A 24,815-nucleotide genomic window follows, 5' to 3' on the forward strand; every position below is an offset into this window, starting at 1 on the left:
CTCATCTGCAGGCAAAGGCCCCGAGTGTGACAGCTCACCCCATGTGGACCCAGCTGATTTTCACAACCCTGCAGCAGGCTGCCCAGAGGCCTTAGTTGGGCCCAGCACCGTTTCCACCCCCAGCCAGGTGGTGACACCAGGGGTCAGGGCTCTGGTCCCACCACAAGCTCACGCCTGAGGTCTGGAGCTGTTCCTCCCGGGTCAGGGGTCTGGAAGGGTGGGGGACCTCAGGGATGAAAGACCAGAACCTCACACCCCCAGAAAGACTCTATTTCCCTCCCCTGCCACCCTCCCATCCTCCCAACACTAATCTTGGCAGGTGCTCCCTGATGTGGGAACCCAGAGCCATCTGTTTCCATACAGAGACCTGCTGTGAAACCATGGAGACAGGGAGAGCCTGGGGCATGCACATCTCTGGTTGCTGGTGGCAGGCTGTTCTCCCAGCCTCTGTCATCATCTACCACAGGTACCCCTCCTCCACCATATCCCACAGGCACCGCCCACTGGCTATTGTGGACTCCACCATTTGAACTCTCCTTCCCTGGGGTTCTTGCAGCCTGAGCCCAGGTAAGGCAGCAAGAGGCCATCTGGGGCAGGTCTTATCTAGCTTTGGGTTTCGTCTGCAGAATGGAGGTGGGGGATAGCACCTGTTCATCTTTGGAGCATCAGCCCCTTCTCTGGAGGGTCATGCCAGGGTCTGGAGGGCTGGGAGGAGGGGAGAGGGCAGAGGGGCTACATTGGTGGTCACTGAAGGGCTTTGGGGACCTTTTATGTGAGTTCTTGGTAATCCCCAGCCCAGCCCCACCCTGCCCACCGGGCTTCCTGGGAGCCCTGAGGACAGGCACCCAGTGCATCTGGAATTCACTGCTGCCCCAGGCCATACCTAGGAACCTGTCTGGGCAACTGCCCACCCTAGCCTGGGACACCTACATTTGGGACGCCCAGGCCCCCCAGGCGGAAGAATTATCTGGAAGGAACGCTACCATAGGACATCAGGGGAGCAGACTTGCCCCCTCCTGGCTGGCCAGATTCCAGTTCTGGAGCCATTTTCTGGGGCCCAGTCCTGCCAGCCAGAGAAGTTCCCCATTGCCCCTGGGATAAACAGGCACACATCCTACTCTCTTGGAGTCCTGGGAAGCCAAAGGTTCTCTGGGAGTCACAGCCTTAGGCCTGAGCCTCTGCTCCCTGGATCGGTTTCTGGGGGATGTGGGGAGTCTTCGTGTGGGTTCTGACCCCACTTCTGTCATGGGCCCCTTGGCCCTTGGAGACATGACCCATGTCCACAGTGCGTGTCTCCCTTCTGAACTGGGCAGAGGGCACTGGCCTGGCCTAGCCTTGACCTTCCCTTTTGCAGAGCTTTTGGCATCTCTGCTGTGCCTTTGGGTGATCAACTGGTTCCCAGGGGTAGATGGGGACTTAGAGCCACAAAGAAGGCCACAGTGGACGTGGCAGCAGGCCACTCGGATGCCTGAGTAGGTATTATTGGAGATCTCCAGCACCGTGGGCCTCTTTCCTTCCCATCCGGCCACCTGGCTTGTAGCTAGAGCTTGTCATAATCCACTGGGAGGTGCTGGGCAAAGAGTCCACATCACCACCGCTGGCCATGGCCCAATCCCTGAGGACCCAGAATTCAGCACCAGTGTCTGAGGGCCTGAGGGCTGGAGGCTCCCCGACCCATGGCAGCCCAAGTAGCCCAGGACAAGCTGCACGTGCACTGGCAGGCCATGGGTCGGCCTCACAGCCTGACAGGCTGCTCCGTGTGGTCAAGCTCCTGGACAGTTGGCTACACAGCCTGCACACTCTCCTCCAGGCTGCACTGGGCAACACCATGTAGTGCAAGCTTGCTAGCCTGATCCTGTGGCTCCCGCAGGTTCTCCTAGCTGTGCTGGATGCCGCAGCCAAAGTACACAGCGAGTCCTGTGGTGGTGGGAGGGGCCTGAGAGGTAGGTCCAGCCCGCTTGGCCCTCTTCCCACCACCTGCTCGGCACCCCGACCTCCCATGCCCCACTTCACCCCAACTCACCAATCAGCAGCCAGATGAAAAAGCACAGCCAAGTCACGTAGCCTAGATTCAGCATGAGATAGATGTTGAGGAGGATACTCAAAGCTGGCATCAGGGGCACCAGGGGCATCTGAGGGGGCAAGAGCTGAGCTGTGGGGAAGATCTGCTACCCAAGGGCCTCCTTTTCCTCCTTGGGAGATTTGGGATGCATGTGCCCTGTGCCCACCTGCCATGCAGAAAGGAAGTATGGTCGGACACAGTGGTGTCCCCAGCCCTCCAAGTCCTCCTCTGTGGCGGCTTGCTTGGCCGGTAGAGGTGGGGTCTGGCTGCGGACAAGGGGTTGGTCCAGCTCTGGACGAGGGGTCGGTCCCACTTGGGACGAGGGGTCGGTCCGGCAGCAGACGAGGGATCGGTCTCACAAGGGGTTGCGCGGTTTGGCTGACGGGGTCGCCCGGCGAAGCCAGCGATGAAGGGGTCGCCCAGAGAAGCAGGCGATGAAGGGGTCGCCCGGAGAAGCAGGCAACGAACTGGAGACAAGGGAGGCCAGGCCCTTGTCGGGGGCTCTCAGGACTGGAGGGCGCACGGCAGAAGAACTACCGCGGAGACAAGGTAAACACGCAAGTCCACTTTATTGAGGGAGAGGCAACAGTTTTATAGGGGCTGGGGAAGGCTGATTGGTCGAAGCCATGCCCTGTTCTGATTGGTTGCTGGCGAAAGGTCAGTGGGCGGTACTGGACGGGGGAGGGGTGGTGGTTAGGGATTGGCTGTCGCTGTTGCTGGGGGAAGGGGCATGGTTTAGGGATTGGTGGCTGCTGTTGCTGGGGTGGAGGGCAGACTTGAGTTTCCCGCCCATGCCTGGCTGTTGCTGCTGTCGGGGGAGGGGAAAAGGGCAGACTGGATTTTTCCGCCCACGCCTGGCTGTTGCTGCCGTTGGGGGAGGGGAAAGGGGCAGACTGGAATTTTCTGCCCTGCGCCTGCGCAGGGAGAAAGAAGAAGAAGGGTGTCGCCCCACAGGCATCGTGTGGCGCCATCCGGGAGGAGGGGCGGCCGCGGAAGCATGACTGCCGAGAAGGGGAGACCCGAGGGCACTCTGTGCCCATGCCGAGCTCCCTTCAGGGGTGGCGGTGAGTCTGACCAGCCACCCTATTATGGGGGCAGCGGCTTGACCTGCTACGGCTGCAACCCCGCCAGGCCAGCAAACCACACTTCAGCCCGAGGGGTGACCGCATTTCCCCCTTCTTTTCAAATAAGGGCCAGGATGGCAGCAGCAACAAGTAGCCGAGGCTCAAAAGGCAGTAAGCAATGAGGGAAGTGGGGCTGAAGAGGGAGGTGAGTATGACGGGGATATAAATGTACAATTTAGGGGGCGGTATCTTGCCGTTGCAAGCAAGGGTGGCCAATGTCCAATTCTTGTTGATCTCGGTGGCTATAAGATCCATCTGCTGTTAAAAGTCCAGGGTGACAGCACGTTACAGGTAGTTGATCTCTTCTTGGTGGCGAAGAGTGGCAGAGGCAAACTGTGTGATGGTCTGGAGGATCGCAGCTGTGAGGACAAGTCGCGTCAGGGCACCAGCAGCGGTGGTGGCAGCAGCGTCGGGAGTGGTGGAGATGTAGGCGAGGACAACAAGAAGGCCAAAGTCTCCACGGGCGCGAGAGAGGCCGATGTTAACGGGGCGGGCTGACATGGGGCGGCCCAATCTGCAACGCAGTGGGGGTTCAGGCAAAAAAAGGGAGGGGGGGCGGGGGACGAGAAAGGACGCTTTGGATGGCTGAGAAGAGGAGTGAGGTCGAGACAGGAGGAAGCTCCGCAAGCCGCGGGCCAGGGAAAGTGGGTTGCGGGCCGTTTAGCGGGGCTGGAGCTGCTTGAGAGTGATGGTGGCATGGGGGGCTGCGGTTACAGAAAACTTGGGGCTGTTTCAAAGAGATCTTACACCGGTGAGTGTCTAGGAGACCGGCGAGGGCCCGAACCTGCGGGGCCTGCCCAGCAGAAAGGATGTTACCCATTGCTAATGGCCCTTTGGAGCCGACAAGAAAAGGGGCCCTTACCTTGAGAGCGCGGCGATGGGAGCTGAGGTGCACGGTGAGACGAGGGGTTGGAGCCGGTGGGGCTCCGACGGTGGTCGCGGGCCAAGAGAAGGCCCCGATGAGGGGAGGGCAGAATGACGAGCAGTGGAGCAAGGCAAAGGGGAGCAAGCATGGAGGGGAGGAGGCAGAGGTGAAGGCAGGGGTGGAGGTGCTCAGGCACGCGCTCCTGAGAGTTTTATTGGTGCCTCTTAATCATAGCGGGTCGGTATAAGCCCCCGACATGGAAGGAGAAAGCCATCCAGCGATTCTCCCAGACCGCCGTGGATCATATGAGGTCACCAAGGTTCAGGAGCAGCAATGCAGAGCGAAAAGATAGGGGTGAGAAGAGAGGAGGGCGTAGGGCTGTGGTAGGGTTACTTCAGACGTGCAAGCACGCGCTCCCGAGAAATCCAAGGCTCCTCTTAATCATAGCGGGTCGGTATAAGCCCCCGACATGGAAGGAGAAAGCCATTCAGCGATTCTCCCAGACCGCCGTGGATCGTATGAGGTAGCCAAGGCTCAGGTAGCAGCAATGTTGCACGAGAGAAGTCCCAAGGTGAGAAGAGAGGAGGGGGGGCGCCGCCAGGTTATGGAGTGAGGCTGTGGTGGGGTTGCCTTGCCCCACATTGGGCACCAGCTGCGGTGGCTTGCTCGGTCAGTAGAGGTGGGGTCTGGCTGCGGACGAGGGGTTGGTCCAGCTCTGGACGAGGGGTCGGTCCCGCTTGGGATGAGGGGTCGGTCCCACTTGGGACGAGGGGTCGGTCCGGCAGCAGACGAGGGATCGGTCTCACAAGGGGTTGCGTGGTTCGGCTGACGGGGTTCCCCGGCGAAGCCGGCGATGAAGGAGTCACCCGGAGAAGCAGGCAACGAACTGGGGACAAGGGAGGCCAGGCCCTTGTCGGGGGCTCTCAGGACTGGAGGGCGCACGGCAGAAGAACTACCGCGGAGACAAGGTAAACACGCAAGTCCACTTTATTGAGGGAGAGGCAACAGTTTTAAAGGGGCTGGGGAAGGCTGATTGGTCGAAGCCACGCCCTGTTCTGATTGGTTGCCGGTGAAAGGTCAGTGGGTGGTACTGGACGGGGGAGGGGTGGTGGTTAGGGATTGGCTGTCGCTGTTGCTGGGGGAAGGGGCAGGGTTTAGGGATTGGTGGCTGCTGTTGCTGGGGTGGAGGGCAGACTTGAGTTTCCCGCCCATGCCTGGCTGTTGCTGCTGTCGGGGGAGGGGAAAAGGGCAGACTGGATTTTTCCGCCCACGCCTGGCTGTTGCTGCCGTTGGGGGAAGGGAAAAGGGCAGACTGGATTTTTCTGCCCACGCCTGGCTGTTGCTGCTGTCGGGGGAGGGGAAAAGGGCAGACTGGATTTTTCCGCCCTGCGCCTGCGCAGGGAGAAAGAAGAAGAAGGGTGCCACCCCACGAGGCATCGGGTGGCACCATCCGGGAGGAGGGGCGGCCGCGGAAGAATGGCTGCCGAGAAGGGGAGACCTGAGGGCACTCTGCGCCCATGCCGAGCTCCCTTCAGGGGTGGCGGTGAGTCCGTCCAGCCACCCTATTATGGGGGCAGTGGCTTGGCCTGCCGCGGCTGCTCCCCCCGCCAGGCCAGCAAACCACACTTCAGCCCGAGGGGTGACCGCACCTTTGTAACCACCTCTCAGTCTCTTTATCATTCCCCTGCCATATAAAAATTTCTAATCTATTTCTGTCTTTGTAATTTATTTGCATTCATATTTTACATAGATGGAATTAAACAATGTTTATTACTTTTTCCCCAATATAAGCACCAATTTTATTCCTAACAATCCCACAATTAAAAAAATATTTCTTAAACTTTTTATAAAAAGTACCCCAAAATTTCCTTCTGTCAGCCTTCATGTTACTCAAATGTGGCCAGTCTCGAAGCCAAACTCAGCATGTAAATGCAATGCCTTCCCCCCAGCGTGGGACATGACACCCGGGGATGAGCCTCCCTGGCAACGAGGGACCACTATCAACTACCAACTGATGATGCAACTGGAAAATGACCTTATACGGAAGGTTCAATGCGGATCAGCAGAATATCCATGTCTACATACAATACCATGACTTTAAAATGCTGTTTGACCTAAAGTAAGGGGGAAATGGAAAGGAGAAATGAGTTTATATGGCTACGAGTTTCTAAAAAAGAGTCTGGAGGCTGGCAGAAGGTTTGTCCTCATGCACAACTGAGCAGAGTCAGAGAGACAGATAAAGCAGATACAACCCCCAGATATTGGTTCCTTTGAGGGCTAAAGAGACCCATGGGAGTTATGGTCATGGCCGATGGGGTTAACTACCAGGGCAGATGGCCCCTCTTTGGAAATGGTGTTTATGTGTGATGAATCTGGACTCAGATGGGATCTCCCTTCATAAGACTTTCATGCTAATGTGCTGGAGGTGCAGTTAATGTTGGGGTTTAAGATATATTTAGGGGATTTGAATCTCTGGACTGACAATGTGATAGCCAGGTCCTGAGCCTCAACAGACTCCAGCACCTACAATCTGATCTATTGGACTTACCACACTCAGCTAAGATGGAGTTGAAGAAGGACAACCACCACACCATGGAGCCTAGAGTGATTACAACTGAAAATGGGAGGATTGCATCCAGCATCCAGGTGGAATCTGACCCTCCTCTTGACATAGAGGTGCAATGGACACAACCAATCCAATGTCCACATAGAAGAGGTGGCATTGGAATGGGAAAAGTGGACATAATGGACAAAGGGTATGGGGAAAGGCAGGAAGAGATGAGAGGTGGAGGTGTCTTCGGGACATGGAGCTGCCCTGGATGGTGCTTCAGAGGTAATCACCGGACATTGTAAATCCTCACAGGGCCCACTTGATGGAATAGAGGAGAGTATGCGCCATGATGTGAACCAATGTATATGAGGTGCAGAGGTGCCCAAAGATGTACTTACCAAATCCAATGGATGTGTCATGATGATGGGAACGAGTGTTGTTGGGGGGGGGGGGAGAGGGGGGGGTGGGGGGGTGGGGTTGAATGGGACCTCACATATATATTTTTAATGTAATATTATTACAAAGTCAATAAAAAAAATTAAAAAAAAAAAAGTACCCCAAGTGTCATATCTGGAAATTCTGTTTTGTACCTAAATACTATCTTAGTTGAACTGAAACAGTCCAAAAATTCCATAGTATCTACAGATTTACACAATTTAAAATAAAACCTTTCTATTTATCTTTCATGATAAATAATACTACTGATAGCTTCCCTTGGTAGAATTTTACTTTCATGATTTTACTGTTATACAAATACGGAAGACATATATAATATGTATAATTAACAAGCCAGTCTAATGGCTTGCATTGGAGACCAGGGAGTTGCATTTTGCTAAACCCAAATTGAACAGAGTTGCATTTAGGTTCTTACAGAGAAAGACATGCTCTGGACATGTTTTTCTTGGTATTTCTTGAAGCATCAGATGAATTGTAAAGAGTTGAAAGTGCTTCTTATTACTCTTGATTTTATAAAGTTCTTATCGAACAACACTAGGCTTTCCTGGTATTTGAAGGTCAAGCTTTGGGGTTTGAAGCAAAAGAGACCAAGTATGAAAAATTAAATATTGCTACAGGATTCCAGAAAATGCTGGAAAAATTAGAGTCCACTGTCATCTGAAGCAAACTATCAATAACATTGGACAAGAGTCCTTTACTGGATAGTCTTAGATGATTTAATATTACTGGTTCAACTTGATTTTCCCAAAACAAGGTTTTTCCTTCATCTGTCTTCAGTTCAAACAAAGAGAATCAGATGTCTCAGCCAGACAATCAGCATATTAAACTTACTCTCTCCCAGCTTCCTATGTTACACTGCTTCTTTACTATGCTATTTCAGCTGTGAGTGGCTGCTTTGAGAACAGTTAAAGTTGATAAAAATCTCAGTGGTTAATAAACAATATGAACATTTCATGAATTTGCATGTCATCCTTACATAGGGGCCATGCTAATCTTCTCTGTATCACTCCAGTTTTAGTGTATGTGCTGCCAAAGTGAGCAGTGTATTACATATTGCAAAGTTTCTTTTTTTTTTATTGACTTTGTAATAATATTACATTAAAGATATATATGTGAGGTCCCATTCAACCCCACCCCCCCACTCCCCCTCTCCCCCCCCCCAACAACACTCATTCCCATCATCATGACACATCCATTGGATTTGGTAAGTACATCTGCACCTCATAGACAATGGTCCTCTGCACCTCATAGACAATGGTCCACATCATGGCCCATACTCTCCTCCATTCCATCCAGTGGGCCCTATGAGGATTTACAATGTCCGGTGATTACCTCTGAAGCACCATCCAGGGCAGCTCCATGTCCCAAAGACGCCTCCACCTCTCATCTCTTCCTGCCTTTCCCCATACCCATGAGGATTGCATCCAGCATCCATGTGGAATCTGAGCCTCCTCTTGACATAGAGGTGCAAAGTTTCTTTTATTTGGTTTTCTTTTTTTTTTTTTCTGACATTTATTTATTTCTATCCACCCCCTTGTTGCTTTTCATTTTTTCACTTGCTGTGTTTGTTTCCCTCCCTTGATTCTTTAGGAGGTACCGGGAGCCAAACCTGGGTCCTCTGATGTGGGAGGGAGGTACCTATTCATTTGAGCCACCTCCACTTTCTGCTCTTGTTGTGTCTCTCATGTTTTTCCTCCCTGTGTGTCTTATCATGTTGTTGCATCAGCTCACCACACCTGTCCATCATGTCAGCTCACTGTCATCTTTTAGGAGGCACCAGAAAGCTCTGCTCCCTACTTTGTTGGGTCTCTCATTATGTTTTTTCTTGTATCTCTTGCTGTGTCAGCCTCCCATGCCTGTCCATTGAGCCAGCTCGCCGTCTTCTTTAGGAGGTACTGGGATCTGAACCAGTGATCTCCCACATGGTAGGTGGGAGAAAGTCACCTGAGCCACATCTACTTTCCATGTTGGATTTTATGAAGGGTATTTATTTGGGGTAAAATCTTACAGTCATGGGCCATAATGAGTATGTTACTTCCCTCACCGAAGTCTGTTGCCACATGTTGGAGTAAGATGGCTCTGGTCTCTGCTAGGGTTCAGCCTTCCTCTTCCTCCTTAGGATCCATGGTCCCAGCTTCTTCTGATCTCAGCTACAGGCTGGCATAAAGCTCATCTCACTCCCTGGGTCTTGTTTCTTTCTTGGCTTTCACAGCTCTTCAGAGCTCTGGTCTCTTCAGCTGCAAACTATCAGATGAACTATTCGACTGTCTCTCCAGGGCTCCAGCATCCACAACAAAACTCTCTGTGTTCTCCTACTCTGTGTATCTACTTCCCTGTCTTCTATTGAGCATCCATTTGTATAGCTCACAAAGTGGGTGGGGGTGGGAAATCAAACTGAATCACCCTAATGACATCGTAAAAAAAAAAAAAGCCCTAATCTTGATTTAATAAAGTAAAAAGTGAAACCTCTGAATCTAATACAATCTAATATGCCCAGAGGAGCAGACTGGTTTACAAATACAATCCATATCTATTTCTGTAGTACATAAATAATATCAAACTGCTACAACATCCTCTACAGTTTTTGATTCAAAGAAAAACCATCACAATCTTCTTGAGAAGAAAATGGCAAATCTTTATTTCTCTCTTGGTTAGCATCCTAACCCTTGGCCTGCCTGCAAGGATTTGTGTGAACCTTTATGTGACTCCTCATGGAGCCCTTCCTGTGGTTTCCAGCTCTGGAGCCCTGGATTCCTGAATCCTGTCAGCATTGCATTGGAATTTCTAGACCCTGGGCAGGTAGGTTTTTCACCTGAGAAGTGACTGATAATTTCCTCATGGTGACATACTTTGTTTTTTATCCCATGTAAATTGTAGACTCTTTTTAAATGATTTATCTCCCCTTGCCATTTGTGCATGGTGTTTGCTCTCTGTGTCCATTTGCTGTGTGTTCTCCTGTGTCTACATGTTTCCCTTTATTGCATCATCTTGCTGCGCCAGCTGTCTGTGGTGTGGGCCACCAGCTTTCTCTGGAGTGGGCCAGTTTGCCTTCACCAGGAGGCTACTGGAATCGAACATGGGGCCTCCTGTATGGCAGATGGGGGCTCAATTGCTTGAGCCACATCTTCTTCCCTAGACTATCTTTTTATGAAGTTAAGTAGAGCAATAAACACAGAAGGCTGTGTCATTTAACTTTCCCAAACTCATATTCCACTTCCTTTAACCCACAGTGTCAGAAATCTTATAAGAAATAAGCAAGATTTCCAGAAGGCCTTTTCTTTCTCCTTCTCCTTAGCAGTAATATCTGGTGAATTACTTACAAAGAGTTAAGTTGCTACTAACTTAAATTTTCATTTCCAAAGAATCTCATCTCTTAAGAAGTTCACATGTGCCAGTAGAATCTGCCACTACTCTTGACATGAGAGCAGGGTACAAATGACTATATTTCTATAAAAGACTACAAGGGAAGCCTCAGTTTTATTTTCTGTTGTTAAATCCCTGTGCCCATTAGGGGAGAAGCTGGAGACACCAACAAGGCAGAGCCTGCCATTTCAGATGGTTCTGAATGGTTGTCATCTTCACATTCTGTTTTTAAATTACTCTATTCCTTAAAGTTAAGAAATGATCAAAACAAAATGGTTTGCAATTCACTTACCCTGTCTTTTTAATTTATTTTTATTCTCTGTCTTGTGTGGTAATTTATTATTAATTTTTTTAAGATTTACTTTTTATTTACTTCTCTCTCCTTCCCTCCCCTTCCCCCAGTTGTCTGCTCTCTGTGTCCATTCACTGTGTGTTCTTCTTTGTCTGCTTGTATTCTTGTCAGTGGCGTCAGGAATCTTTGTCTCTTTTTGTTGTGTCATCTTGCTGCATCAGCTCTCCGTGTGTTCAGTGCCACTCCTGGGCAGGCTGCACCTCTTTCGCATTGGGTGGCTCTCTTTATGGGGTGTACTCCTTGTGCATGGGACTCCCCCACCTGGGGGACACCCCTGCGTGGCAGGGCACTGCCTGTGCACATCAGCACTGGGCATGGGCCAGTTGATCACATGGGTCAGGAGGCCCTGGGTTTGAACCTTGGACGTCCCATGTGGTAGGTGGATGCCCTGTCTGTTGGGTCAAATCTGCTTCCCAATTTATTATTTTTAAATTTTATTTGGTTTTATTTTTATTTATTTATGTTTGCTTGGATGGACTGGGGATTGAACCCCAGACCTTGTACATAGGACATTGAACATAGGACCTTGAACATGCTCAACTACTGAGCTATATGTGCTCCTATATGAAATTATTTTTTATATCAGACTTACATGTTAGTTAACAAGATACTAATTACAGTAACAATAAATCTGCTTTAGTCAGCAGTTATGCTCTTCCCTTAATTTTGTTCTTTCCTCAGTCTTTTGCTGTCCATTCTGACTACTTCAGTCTGAGAGAGATGTAGATGTTATGGGACAGAGGAACTGTTATGCGGTTGAAGATACTCCTTTCTTTTGGGTTGGGGCTGGTCCATCATCATTGTGTTCATTGTCCATTGCAGGCCTGGAGAACTGGAGTGTAGGAGTTAGCCATGTATCTGCTGGCTTTCAGACTCCACCAGCAAAGGAACAGTATAAACAGCTTTAAGTCTCTGAGAAATATTCTAAACCATTAAAATGAAAATTATAAGTTCATAAAAGGAGAAGAATCATAGTTAGGGGACTTATAAATGAGGATAACTATGTTCTATTTGGGAAATACCTTTTCATATATCCCCAGATAAAGCGTGCTGAGAGTGTGCTGGTTTCATGAGGCCCTGTGGTCTGCCTATGCTGTCCAGATGTTCCTAGGGCCCTCAGGAGCAGGTTTTAAAATATTTTTTATTTGTTTTTAAAAGATACATAGATAAAAGAAATTGTTACATTAAAAAATAGAGGAGGTTCTCATATGCCTCACTCCTCACATCCCCCATTTTTCCCACATCAACAGCCTCTTTCATTAGTGTGGTACATTCATTGCATTTGATGAATACAATTTGGAGCACTGCTACACAGTATGGATTATAGTTTACATTGTAGTTTGCACTCTCTCTTAGTCTATTCAGTGGGTTATGGCAGGACATATAATGTCCTGCATCTGTCCCTGCAATATCATTCAGGACAACTCCAAATCTCCAAAATGTCCCCATATCACACCTCTTTATCCCTCTCCGTGCCTTCTGCAACTCCACTGGCCATTGTCTCCACATGAATGATATAATTTCTTCCACTGGTAGAGTCACAATAATTCTACAGTAGAATATCAGTAAGTGCACTGTAGTCCATATTTTATTCCCCCAACCTGAGGACCCTGGGATGGCTATGTCCACTCCACCTCTCAATTGAGAGGGGGCTTTGATCACACATGACTGGTGGATGGGATTTCCTGCAAGACAAGGTCTTTTTCCAGTTGCACCACCGGCCAGTGCTTGGTGGTTGTATTAGTCAGCCAAAGGGGTGCTGATGTGAAATACCAGAAATTGGTTGGTTTTAATAAAGGGTATTTATTTGAGGTAGGAGCCTACAGATACCAGAACATAAATCATTAAGTTACTTCTCTCACCAAAGTCTATTTTCACTTGTTGGAACAAGATGGCTGCTGAAGGCTGTGAGAGTTCAGGCTTCCTGGGTTCCTCCCTTAGAAGGTCTTGCTTCTCTCTGTGTTCATGATTCCTTTCTTCCTGGGGCTAGCTTCTCTTTCCTCTGTGAGTTTACTTCCCAGGGCTCCAGCTTAAATTTTTAGCATGAAACTCCAACATCAAAACTTCAACATCAGAATCCCTCAATTCTGTCCTTTGCCATGCCTTTCATCTGTCAGTCCCCACCCCTTAGTTGGGACTAATCATAACTCAATCATGCCCAGGTACAGATCAGATTTACAAACATAATCCAATATCTATTTTTGGATTTCATAACCATATCAAACTGCTACAGTAGTAATCCCTCGATGCCAGGTATCCTTATCCTTGGAAATCATTTCCCATGCTGGGGGAGGGGGGGAGGTAATGCATATATATGCTGAGTGTGGCTCAGAGAGTGGCCACATTTGAGCAACATGTAGGCTCCTGGGAGGTAACTCTTAGGCACCCTGCAACACTAGGTCAAGTTGAAATTTCAAGCACAACATCTCATAAGCATAGTCATCAGTATCAAAGGTCCATCGTTGAGACATCCTTCTTCACTGGTCACTCCCTTGCACTTTGGGGATTGTCGCTGTTCCACTGGAGAATGTGGCAGAACTCCCCAGGATGGCAACCCAGTACTCCATACCTGCAGGCCATCTCTAGAGAGCCTTTCAGTTCCAGGTCTACACACATGTGCTACCGGCATGGGCAGCTTATAGCCCACAAGGCCATAGGGCCCTTTTCCCCTCCACTGCCAAAAGGACTGTGACTCACACACATGTGATCTCACCTCTGCCTCTCTGTCACACTGTCTCAGCTGAGACTGCCCTTTACTGGGCCCTTTGGTGTACACTTGGTCTTCTCTAAGAGCTCTCTCTTCTTGGGCACCTGTGATTCCCCTTGCAGAGCCCCTTCCCCACAGGTGCTAGGTGCTGGTTGTCTCTCTGCAGACCCTATCCCCCATGTCTGAACATCTTCCTCTGCCTCCCCTTTGACTTGTCCCCACAAGGTGGAGGGTAGAACAAGACACTCTAGGCAGGGCTCTATACCTCTACAGAAGCTTTAATCAACAAGCAAGAACTGGAAGAAACATCTTTTTCAAAGCCCTGGAAAATTTTGAAGGGTTCCAATGAGCACTGAACTGAGAGAAAGGTAAAACTGGTTGATTTCAGGGCATCCTTACTGGCCCTTCCCTCATCCCCTAACCAGCTCAGCAAGGAGCCAGGCCATGTTTCTAATCAGGTCTCTGGTTCCAGTTCTGGAGGCAGGAGCATGGCCTTTGTGCTTATACTAGGGTGCATGCATGTCCATTCTGTTGTGTCTGGAGACAGCCTGAAGGGTGAACCTTGATGCTCATTGTAGGCTTACCAGCCCAGATTTTCCCTGCACGGAGAGGTGACTCACAGAGCTCTCCTATAGAACACTATAGGAGAAGAGTCAGTTTGCAGTCGTCTGTTGCAAAGGACTACAAATCATGGGACATACTGTGTAGCACCTGGGACCATAAGGAAACACTTGTTTCCTAGCAGAATGAGGATATTTGGCTCCATGTAAGTGGGAAAATTCCTAGGGTTACACGTGTATGTCCAGGACAAGAGACAGCTGCAGAAAAGACTGGAGAGGACCTAATACTTTTGCTTTGGGCTATTCTTTATACCCAGAACAGCCAGGCTCTGAAGAACAGCACTCATACACGCCAATCTGGAAAGACTGGAAAGGGTTTTTTTGGTTGTTGTTATTGTTAACTCCTGGTGATCAAAGAAATCTCTGTCATCACACTAACTGAACACAAATATAAGGAATAGATGCTTCAGTCTCTACATTCCAGATTTAGCACCTTAATGTATAAAATCACCCAGATTGCAACAAAAAGATTGCAAAACATAAACAGGAAGTGTTAGCTTGGGCAAAGGAAGAGGATAAAAAAAACTGAAAATCACTGATGAGGAAACCAGAAATCAGAGGAAATCAGAAAAACTAGATGAACACAGAGAATTGTGATAAAGAGAAATCATGAAGAGGAACTAAAGAGAGTCACAGCTCACAATGACAAAGAATTTCCTACAGGGGTTCAATAGCAGATTGGAGCTCTCAGAAGAAAGTCAGTGACCTTGAAGATAAATGTAACTGATTAAGTTTGAGAAGCAGAAAGATAAAAGAATGAAGAAAAGTGAACAGAGCCTAGAGTCTTCTTGAACACCATCAAAGGACCAAATATACTCATCGCGGGGACACTTCTAGAAGAATGAGAAAGGGGTAGAGACAATATTTGAAAAAATAGTGGGACTTCCAAGAAGATTGTAGATTAGAAACATGGAACTCTCTACTCTGCTATAAAAATAGCTAGGGGACAGGCTAAGACAGCCTGGAAAAAGATCTAGGGTTTAGGATACCAGGCAAGGGTTGGACACTGCCCAGAAGAGAGAGGGACAAAGGAGGGCAATCGCGATGATGGCAAAACTGAGTTGAAACCAGCAGCAGCTAATGCCAGCACCCTTCCCCACACTAAAGACACTATAGAATTGCTAGGCCTCTGAGCCAGCTACAAAGGGGGATCCAGGGATCCATTGCCCCAGAAAAGGGAAGACAGAGGAACACATCCTAAGGCTGACTCAGTTTCTGATCTACAGACTGGGTCTGTTGTGTCCCACCAGCCCTTCCAGGCTAGATGGGACCATGCCGTTGTCTGCCCTGGGAGACAGCACAGGACTGGAGAGATCCTACCCTGGCAATCTCCTCACTTCTAGCCAGGACTGATTGTTGAGGACGCACCTCCCCAGGAAAGGGGAAAGAGAGGGACACAGCCTAAGGCTGACTCAGCTTCTGATCCACACACTTGGTCTTCTTTGTCCCATGAGCCCTTCCAGGCTGGGTGGGCCACACCGTTGTCTGCCTTGGGAGCTGGAATGGGCTAAAGAGATACGACCCTCCCAATCTCCTTCTCTACCAACCAGGACTGATTGTTGAGGATGCAGAGGGGAGTGGAATTATTTCCTACCTGGGAAAAGAGAGGGGGCTAACAGTGAAGGCTGAAGGACTGTCTCTGAGAAGGTGTGAATTTCAAGTCTCTTAGCCTCTAGGCAGGAACCTCTAACAGGACAATCCTGTCAGTGTTGCTGCTGACACAGTCCCAGCAGGCCCTGATCTCAGAGGACCACTAAAGTATGCCATCTCCTAGAAGAGCAAGGAAGTGGACATAAAAGGTCTAGGAAGCAGGTCTGCAGCCCATTCCTGGGTCAAGAGCCCAGTTTTGAGCAGCTAATGGGGACAATCCTAACGATCCAGGTTGAACCAAGAATCAAAGAGCAGCAGTAACACACAGCCTCCTACCACTAAATCCCTACAAAAGAGAAAGAAATTAAGCATCTGACTAAACTACCATCCTAATCAGAAGCCTAGACATCAGTAAAAAATTAATGAGCCATACTAAGAAAATGGAAGACACGGCCTAAGAAAAGGAATACATTGAAAGCACCATAAGGATGCATGATTTGAGTGAACTAATTAACAGCAGCATGAAAATTTGCAAAACCAAATTAATGAATTGAAAGACTATGTGGCTAAAGAGATAAATGACATCAAGAAGACATTGAGTGAGTGCAAGGAAAAATTTGAAATCTTGAATAGAGGAGACATGGAGCTCATGGGAATGAAAGACACAATAAGTGAGATTAAAAAAATTCACAAGAAGCATATAACAGCAGACTTGAAGTGAAAGAAGAAAGAATAAGTGATACTGAAGACAGAACAATTGAAACTGAAGAGAGAAAAGAATAGAAAAATTGAGCAGGGGTTCAGGGAGTTGAATGACAACATGAAATGCAATAACATACATGTCATGTGAGTTCCAGAAGAAGAAGAGAAGAGAAAAGGCGTAGAAAGAGTATTTGTGGATATAATGACTGAAAATTTCCCCACTCTAACAAAAGAAATGTACTTATATGTACAAGAAGCACACCATACCCCAATCAGAATAAATCCGAATAGACTTACTCCAAGACACACACTACCCAGAATGTCCAATGTAAAAGATAAAGAGAAAATTCTGAAGAGCAGCAAGGGAGAAGCAAACCATCACATAGAAAGGATGTCCAGTGTGACTTAGCATGGATTTCTCATCAGAAACAGAGGAGATGAGAAGAGAGTTGTATGGTATAATTAGGATACTGGAAGAGAAAAACTGCCAGCCAAGAATTCTCTATCCAGCAAAATTGTCCATCAAATATGAAGGTGAGTATCAAATAGTCACAAACAAACATAAACTAAGAGAGTTCATAAAAAACAACCCACCTGTGCAGGAAATACTAAAGGAAGCCTTAGAACCTGAAAGAAAAACAAAGGAGAGAGGCCTGGAAAAGAGTATAGATGGAAAGGTAGCAGAAAGAATAACCAAAAATGTAAAAAGACAGGCAAACTAACATATGACGTGAAATCCAAAGAAGAAAATGGAAGATGTAAATACTGCATTTACAGCAATACCTTTGAATGTGAATGGATTAAACTCCACCATCAAATGATATAGGTTAATAGAATGGACCAAAAAAACACGAGCTATTCATGTACTGCTTACAGGAGATTCATCTTAGACCCAGGGATAAAAAAACAGGTGAAAGTGAAAGGTTGGAAAAAGATTCTCCATGAAAATAGTAACCAAAAATTAGCAAGTGTAGCTATACTAATATTGGACAAAACAGACTTTAAATGCAAAAAAAGTTGTGAGATACAGAAGGTCATTATATATTATTAGAAGGGACAATCCACCATGAAGGTATAACAGTCATAAGTATCTATGAGCCTAACCATCATGCCCCAAAATACATGAGACAAACTCTGGAAAAACTGAAGGGTGAAATAAATATCTCTACAATAATGGTTGGAGATTTCAAAACGATTAGATAGAATTAGAGCAACTAGACAGAAAATCAGCAAGGAAACAGAGAGTTTGCATAATATGATAAATGAGTTAGACTTAACAGACTTACACAGAATGTTGCACACAAACTCAGCACGTTATACATTCTTCTCAAGTGCCCATCTTTCTCCAGGAGAGACCACATGTTTGGTCACAGTGTAGCTCTCAATAAATACAAAAAGACTGAAATTCTACATAGCACCTTCCCAGATCATACTGGAATAAAACTGGAAATCAATAACAAGAAAAGAGTAAAGTAGCAAACCAGTGGAGCCTGAACAACTCAATTCTAATTAATCAGTGTGTCAAAGAAGAAATTGCATGTGAAATCAGTAAATATATTGAAACAAATGAAAATGAGAACACAACTTATCAAAACTTAAGGGATACAGAGGAGGCAGGCTAGAGAGGGAAATTTATAGCCCCAAAGATTCATTTAAAGAGGAAGAAAGCTAAACGCAAAAATTTAATGGAACATCTAGATAAAGTAAAAAAGGAAAAGTAAACCAATCCCAAAGAAAGCAGAAGGAATGATATAATAAAGATTAGAGCAGAAATAAATGAAATTGAGAATAACAATGAAAAAATAGAGAACAACAAAACCAAAAGCTGATTCTTTTTTTTTTTTAATTTTTTTATTTTTTATTGACTTTGTAATAATATTACATTAAAAATATATATGTGAGGTCCCATTCAACCCCATCCCCCCACCCCCCCTTTCCCCCCCCCAACAACACTCGTTCCCATCATCATGACACATCCATTGGATTTTGTAAGTACATCTTTGGGCACCTCTGCACCTCATATACATTGGTTCACATCATAGCCCATACTCTCCTCCATTCCATCCAGTGGGCCCTGTGAGGATTTACAATGTCCGGTGATTGCCTCTGAAGTACCATCCAGGGCAGCTCCATGTCCCAAAGACGCCTCCACCTCTCATCTCTTCCTGCCTTTCCCCATACCCTTCGTCCACTATGTCCACTTTTCCCATTCCAATGCCACCTCTTCTATGTGGACATTGGATTGGTTGTGTCCATTGCACCTCTATGTCAAGAGGAGGGTCAGATTCCACCTGGATGCTGGATGCAATCCTCCCATTTTCAGTTGTAATCACTCTAGGCTCCATGGTGTGGTGGTTGTCCTTCTTCAACTCCATCTTAGCTGAGTGTGGTAAGTCCAATAAATCAGATTGTAGACGCTGGAGTCTGTTGAGGCTCAGGATCTGGCTATCACATTGTCAGTCCAGAGATTCAAATCCCCTAAATATATCTTAAACCCCAACATTAACTGCACCTCCAGCACATTGGCATGAAAGTCTTATGAAGGGAGATCCCATCTGAGTCCAGATTCATCACACATAAACACCATTTCCAAAGAGGGGCCATCTGCCCTGGTAGTTAACCCCATCGGCCATGACCATAACTCCCGTGGGTCTCTTTAGCCCTCAAAGGAACCAATATCTGGGGGTTGTATCTGCTTTATCTGTCTCTCTGACTCTGCTCAGTTGTGCATGAGGGCAAACCTTCTGCCAGCCTCCAGACTCTTTTTTAGAAACTCATAGCCATATACACTCATTTCTCCTTTCCATTTCCCCCTTACTTTAGGTCAAACAGCATTTTAAAGTCATGGTATTTTATGTAGACATGGATATTCTGCTGATCCGCATTGAACCTTCCGTATAAGGTCATTTTCCAGTTGCATCATCAGTTGGTAGTTGATAGTGGTCCCTCGTTGCCAGGGAGGCTCATCCCCGGGTGTCATGTCCCACGCTGGGGGGAAGGCATTGCATTTACATGCTGAGTTTGGCTTCGAGACTGGCCACATTTGAGTAACATGAAGGCTGACAGGAGGAAATTCCCAGGCACAAAGTTGTTCTAGGCCTTGTTCTTATTTTGGGTTTATCAGCTCACAAGCATAGTCATTAGCATCCGGGGCCAAAAGCTGATTCTTTGAGAAGATCAATAAAATTGAGAAACACCTAGCTAGACTAACCAAGAAAAAAAGAGAGAAAATGCAAATAAAAACAATCAGAAAGGAAAGAGAAGGCGGGGGGGGGGGGGGGATGTTATGGTCCCAGAAAAATAAAAAGGATATCAGGATATTATGAGAAACTGAATGCCAACAAATTAGACAACCTAGGTGAAATGGACAAATTCCTAGAAATGCACAACTTGTAACAACACTGATGTTACAAGAAATACAAGAACTTAACAAACCAATTCCATTGAAAGAGATTTAATCTGTCATCAAAAATCTCCCAACAAAGATAAGCTTAGGACCAGAAGACTTCGCAGGTGGATTCTACCAAGTGTTCTGAGAAGAATTAACATCCATCTTGTTTAGGCATTTCCAAAAAATTGAAACTGAGGGAAAATTACCCAAACCATTTTATGAAGCCATGGTCACTCTGATACTAAAGCCAGATAAAGACCTTATAAGAAAATTATACATCAATCACTCTAATGAACAAGGGTGAAAAAATTCTCAAAAAAATACTTGCAAATCGAATCCAGCAGCACACCAAAAGACTTACACATCATGACCAAGTGTGATTTATTCCTGGTGTGCAAGGCTAGTTCAACATTAAAAAAAAGCAATGCAATAACATTGACAAATGGAAGGGAAAAACCACATGATTGCAATTGATGCAGAAAAGGCATTCTACAAAATCCAGCATCCTTTATGGATGAAAACACTCTGAAAGGTAGGAATAGAAAAAATTCCTCAATATGATAAAAGGCATATTTGAAAAAACCCACAGCCAACATCACATGCAATGGGGAAAGGCTGAAAGCTTTCCCTCTAACAGATGAGTTCAGTCAAGTGGCAGGATATGATATCACCACACAAAAGTCAATAATGTATTTATACAGTAGTACTGAACAATTGGAGGAAGAATTCAGGGGAAATATTCCATTAACAATAGCAACGAAAAGACTCAAATACCTGGGAATCAGTTTCACCAAAGATGTATATGATCTGCATTTAGAAAACTATAAAACAATGCTGAAAGCAATCAAAGATCTAAAGAAATGGAAAGACATTCCATGCTCATGGATTGGAAGGCTAAATATTGTGCAGATATCAATCCTACCCAAACTGATTTTATAGATTCAATGCAATACCAATCAAAAGTCCAACAGCCTACTTTACAGAAATAGAAAAGGCAACTGTCAAATTCATTGGGAAGGAAGACTGCATGCTAATAGCCAAGGCATTTGAAAAAAAAAAAGTGCTGCGGGGGAATTTCACTGCCTGACCTTGAAAGAAAGCTACAGTGGTCAGAATGGCATGTTACTAGCATAAAAACAGATAATGGATTTTGGAGAACAGAGGAGGGATTTCATTTATCATTAAGAAACATTTCCTGGAGCCAAAGAAGCACCTAGGTCATTGGGGGATGGTAGCAGATGCTGAAAGGTCAGTCCTGTCTCTGTGTGGAAGTTGTGGCCCCATCAAAGTGAAAGCTGAATCCATGGAAGATTCTGGAATTTCCCTAGAAATGGAAGCTGTGACAGTAAAGGAAGAATCAGAAGATCCTGATCACTCTCAAATACATCGTTCTTCAGAAGGCAATGAAGGAACAGAAAGAGAAGTGCCAGCTGAAGATTCTACTCAGCTGGTCACTTCAGAAACCAGTGAGGAACCAACTTCCAGGAAGATGGCCCACCAGAAAGATATCGGCCTCTGTTCTATCCCAGCAAAATAGCTAGAGGATAGTCAGAAAAGGCCTGGGAAAAAATGCTGTAGGGTTTAGGACACCACAGGAAGGCTGGACACCACCCTGAAGAAAAAGGGGCAAAGGAAAAGAATCATGATAGCAAAACTGAGTTAAAAGCTGTAGCTGCAACTGGTGACATGTTCCACCACCCCAAAGACACTTTGAATTGTCAGGCCTTGGGGCTGGTGGCTACAGCAAAGTGGGACCCACGGATCCACCTCCCTAGGAAAGGAGAGTGAGAGGGACACAGTGTAAGACTCACTCAGCTTTTTTTTTTTCTGTTAAGGTACAGAGACTGGAGATTGAACCTGGAACCTCATGTGTGGAAAGCGAGTGCTCAACCACTGAGCCATGTTGGCTTCCCTGACTCAGTTTTTGGTTTTTCTTTTTCTTTCTTTTTTATTAAATCCTTTTTTTTTTGAAAGATACATAGATCACAAAAAATGTTACAATAAAAAATATAAGAGGTTCCCACATATCCCACACCTCACCCCCCAGTCCTCCCGTGTCAACAACCTCTTTCATCATTGTGGCACATTCATTGCTTTTGGTGAATACATTTTGGAGCACCGCAGCACAGCATGGATTATAGCTTACATTGTAGTTTACACTCTCCCCCAGTCCATTCAGTGGGTTATGGCAGGATACATTATGTCCAGCATCTGTCCCTGCAATATCATTTAGGACAACTCAAAGTCCCAAAAATGCCCCCACATCTCATCTCTTCTTCCCTCTTCCTGCTCTCAACAACTACCGTGGCCACTTTCTCCAGATCAATGCTCCAGTTTCCACAGATTTGGTTGCTTTATCCCAGGAGTCCTTCCAGGCTGGTGGGACCACATCATTGTTTGTCTTGGGAGTCAACAAGGGCTAGAGAGATCCAACCCTCTCAGACTTTCTCTATACTGACCGAGGCTGGTTGTTGAGGATACAGAGGGGAAAGGATTATTTCCTACCTGAGAAAAGAGGGGGCTGCCAGCCAAGGTTGCAGAACTACCTTTGAGCAAGTTTGAATTATGAGGCACTTAGTCTCCAGGTGGGATCCTCTACCAAGTTGATCCAGTTCATGTTGCAGCCTAGACAAAACCAGTCTCTGAGCTGAGAGGGCTGTCAATTGGCACCATCTTCTGGCAGATCAAGGAAATTTACATAAGGTAATTGAAAGTAAATAAATACATGAGGCTTTTGTGGCCTTCACAGAGTCCCTCCCCAAGTACCTTGGAAGCGGGTTTGCAACCCAATACTGGCTCCAGCGCCCAGATTTGAGCAACTAACTGAGAATTTTAAAGACCCAGGACAGGTTGAATCAAGAATCAAAGAACAACAGTAACACACATTCTCCTGCCACCAAATCTCCATGAGAGACATTGAGCATTTGAGTAAACTCACCATCCTAACCAGATGTCTAGATATCAGCAACAAATTACAAGGCATACTATGAAAATTGAAGAAATGTCCCAAGCAAAGGAATATATCAAAGCCCCAGATGAGATACGGAAGTTTATATTTGCCACCCACTCCCCAAATGTACCCTGCTTCTTGCTGCCTCAACATAACATAGATACACATGAACATTACATATTAATAAAAGGGACAATCCACCATGAAGAAATAGCAGCCATAAATATATATGTACCTATCAGGGATGTCCCAAAATACATCAGGTGAACTCTGGCAAAACTGAAGAGAGAAACAGACATCACTATAGTAAACCTTGTTGACCTCAATACACCACTCACATCATTAGAACACCTAGAAAGAAGATCAACAAGGAAACAGAAAATCTGAACACTATGATAAACAAGCTAGACCCAACATATACACAAAATTGCACCCAAACTCAGCAGATTATGCATTCTTTCAAGTGCTCATGGGTCTTTCTCTAGGATAGACCACATTTAGCACAAGGCATTCCTCAACAAATACAAAAAGACTGAAATTATATAAAGCACCTTTGCAGGATAGAATGGAATGAAACTCAAATAACTGACAGGAAAGAGGTAAATTTGCAAATGTTTGGGGCTGAAAAAAAGACACACCTAAATAGTCAGTGAGTCAGAGAAGAAGTTATAAGTGAAATTATGAAAAATATATTCAGATGAATGAAAACAAAAACAGAACTTACCAAAACTTATGGGATACAGCATAGGCAATTCTGAGAGGGTAATTTATAGCACTATAGACCTATATTTAAAAAATAAAAGAAAAAGCTGAAATCAAAGATCTAACCAAACAATGAGAAACTAGAAAAGAAGAGCAAACCATTCCCAATGCAAGCAGAGGGAAAAAAGTAGTAATGATTAGAGCAGAAATAAATGGTTCTGAGAATAAGAAATGGAGAAAATCAACAAAACCAAAGCTGGTTTTCTGAGATCAATAAAATTGACAAACCCCTAGGTGGACCAACAGAGAAAACAAAAGAGAGAAGATGTAAATAAAATCAGAAATGAAAGAGGGGAAGTTAACACTGACTGCACAGAAACAAAAAGATTGTAAGAGGATATGAGAAACTATATGCCAATGAACCAGGCAGCCTAGATGAAATGGACAAATTCCTGGAGATGCACAAACTACTTAGAATGACACCACAAGAAATACAAGAAGTTACAAACCAATCACATTTAAAGAGATTGACTCAGTCTTCAAAAATCTCCTAACAGGGAAGCAGATGTGACCCAGGCAGTTGGGTGCCCGCCTACCACATAGGAGGTCCCAGGTTCAGTTTCTGGTGCTTCCTAAAGAAGATGGTCAAGACAGCGAGTTGACACGATGAGCTGGCATGGTGAGCTCTCACAAGACGATTCAACGAAGAGGCACAATGAAGAAACACATTGAGAGACACAATAAGTGGGATCAGAGGTGTCCCAAGTGATTGGGTGCCTCCCTCCCATATGCATGATCCAGGGTTCGGTTTCTGATGCCTCCTAAAAAAAGATGAGTGCACAATGAGCAGACACAGAGAGCAGACAATGAGTGCAAACAATGAGGCAGCGGTCATACCCCACTCTGCACACCCTTGCTCACCACTCTTCCATGGCTCCCAGTTCTCTCTCCTGATTTTCATTCAGCCTTTGCATATACTCCTCCCTCCATCCCACCCCAGCTCTATCCCTTGAACTTCACAATCTTCGGGTGTCAGCTCAGAGGTCATTTCTTCTAAAGCTTTCCTTGGCCCCTCCTTGGGACTCCTGCTGTCCCCAGCCTGCTTTGACATCCTGGTCACTGGGCAGGTAGGGGCCAGAGGGGCCCAGTTGGGGAGACAGGGCTGGAGGCATGGAGCCATAGGTATGATCTGAGGCTGGCTCAGCCAGGTTTCTTTCTCTCTCAGGCAGGGAGGTTCGGGCTCATTCCCACGACCATCACTCTGGGCACTGGAACAGCTTGTCTGGGCATGGTGAGCGGCTGCCACCTGCTCCCTGTGGCTGTGGCTGTGGTGCCTGCATACACAAGTGCCCTGTGCTTGTGGGTGGTGTCTTGGGGTGC

General features: G+C 46.4%; 1 protein-coding gene and 1 non-coding gene across 2 annotated transcripts in view; both read right to left on the reverse strand.

Moving 5' to 3' along the window:
* The window catches only part of LOC131273039 (cationic amino acid transporter 4-like), a 96,659-nt gene that overhangs the window by 67,927 nt on the left and 3,917 nt on the right, over positions 1–24,815 (reverse strand). The window contains 1 exon segment of the mRNA XM_058281017.1: positions 2,024–2,132. Coding sequence (XP_058137000.1) covers positions 2,024–2,132 — 109 coding nt within the window.
* LOC131274689 (U6 spliceosomal RNA) lies at positions 7,994–8,100 on the reverse strand. Its single transcript, XR_009181976.1, has one exon. It is a non-coding gene; the product is annotated as a U6 spliceosomal RNA (small nuclear RNA).

Source organism: Dasypus novemcinctus, chromosome 19, assembly GCF_030445035.2.
Source record: "Dasypus novemcinctus isolate mDasNov1 chromosome 19, mDasNov1.1.hap2, whole genome shotgun sequence".
Taxonomy (NCBI): domain Eukaryota; kingdom Metazoa; phylum Chordata; class Mammalia; order Cingulata; family Dasypodidae; genus Dasypus; species Dasypus novemcinctus.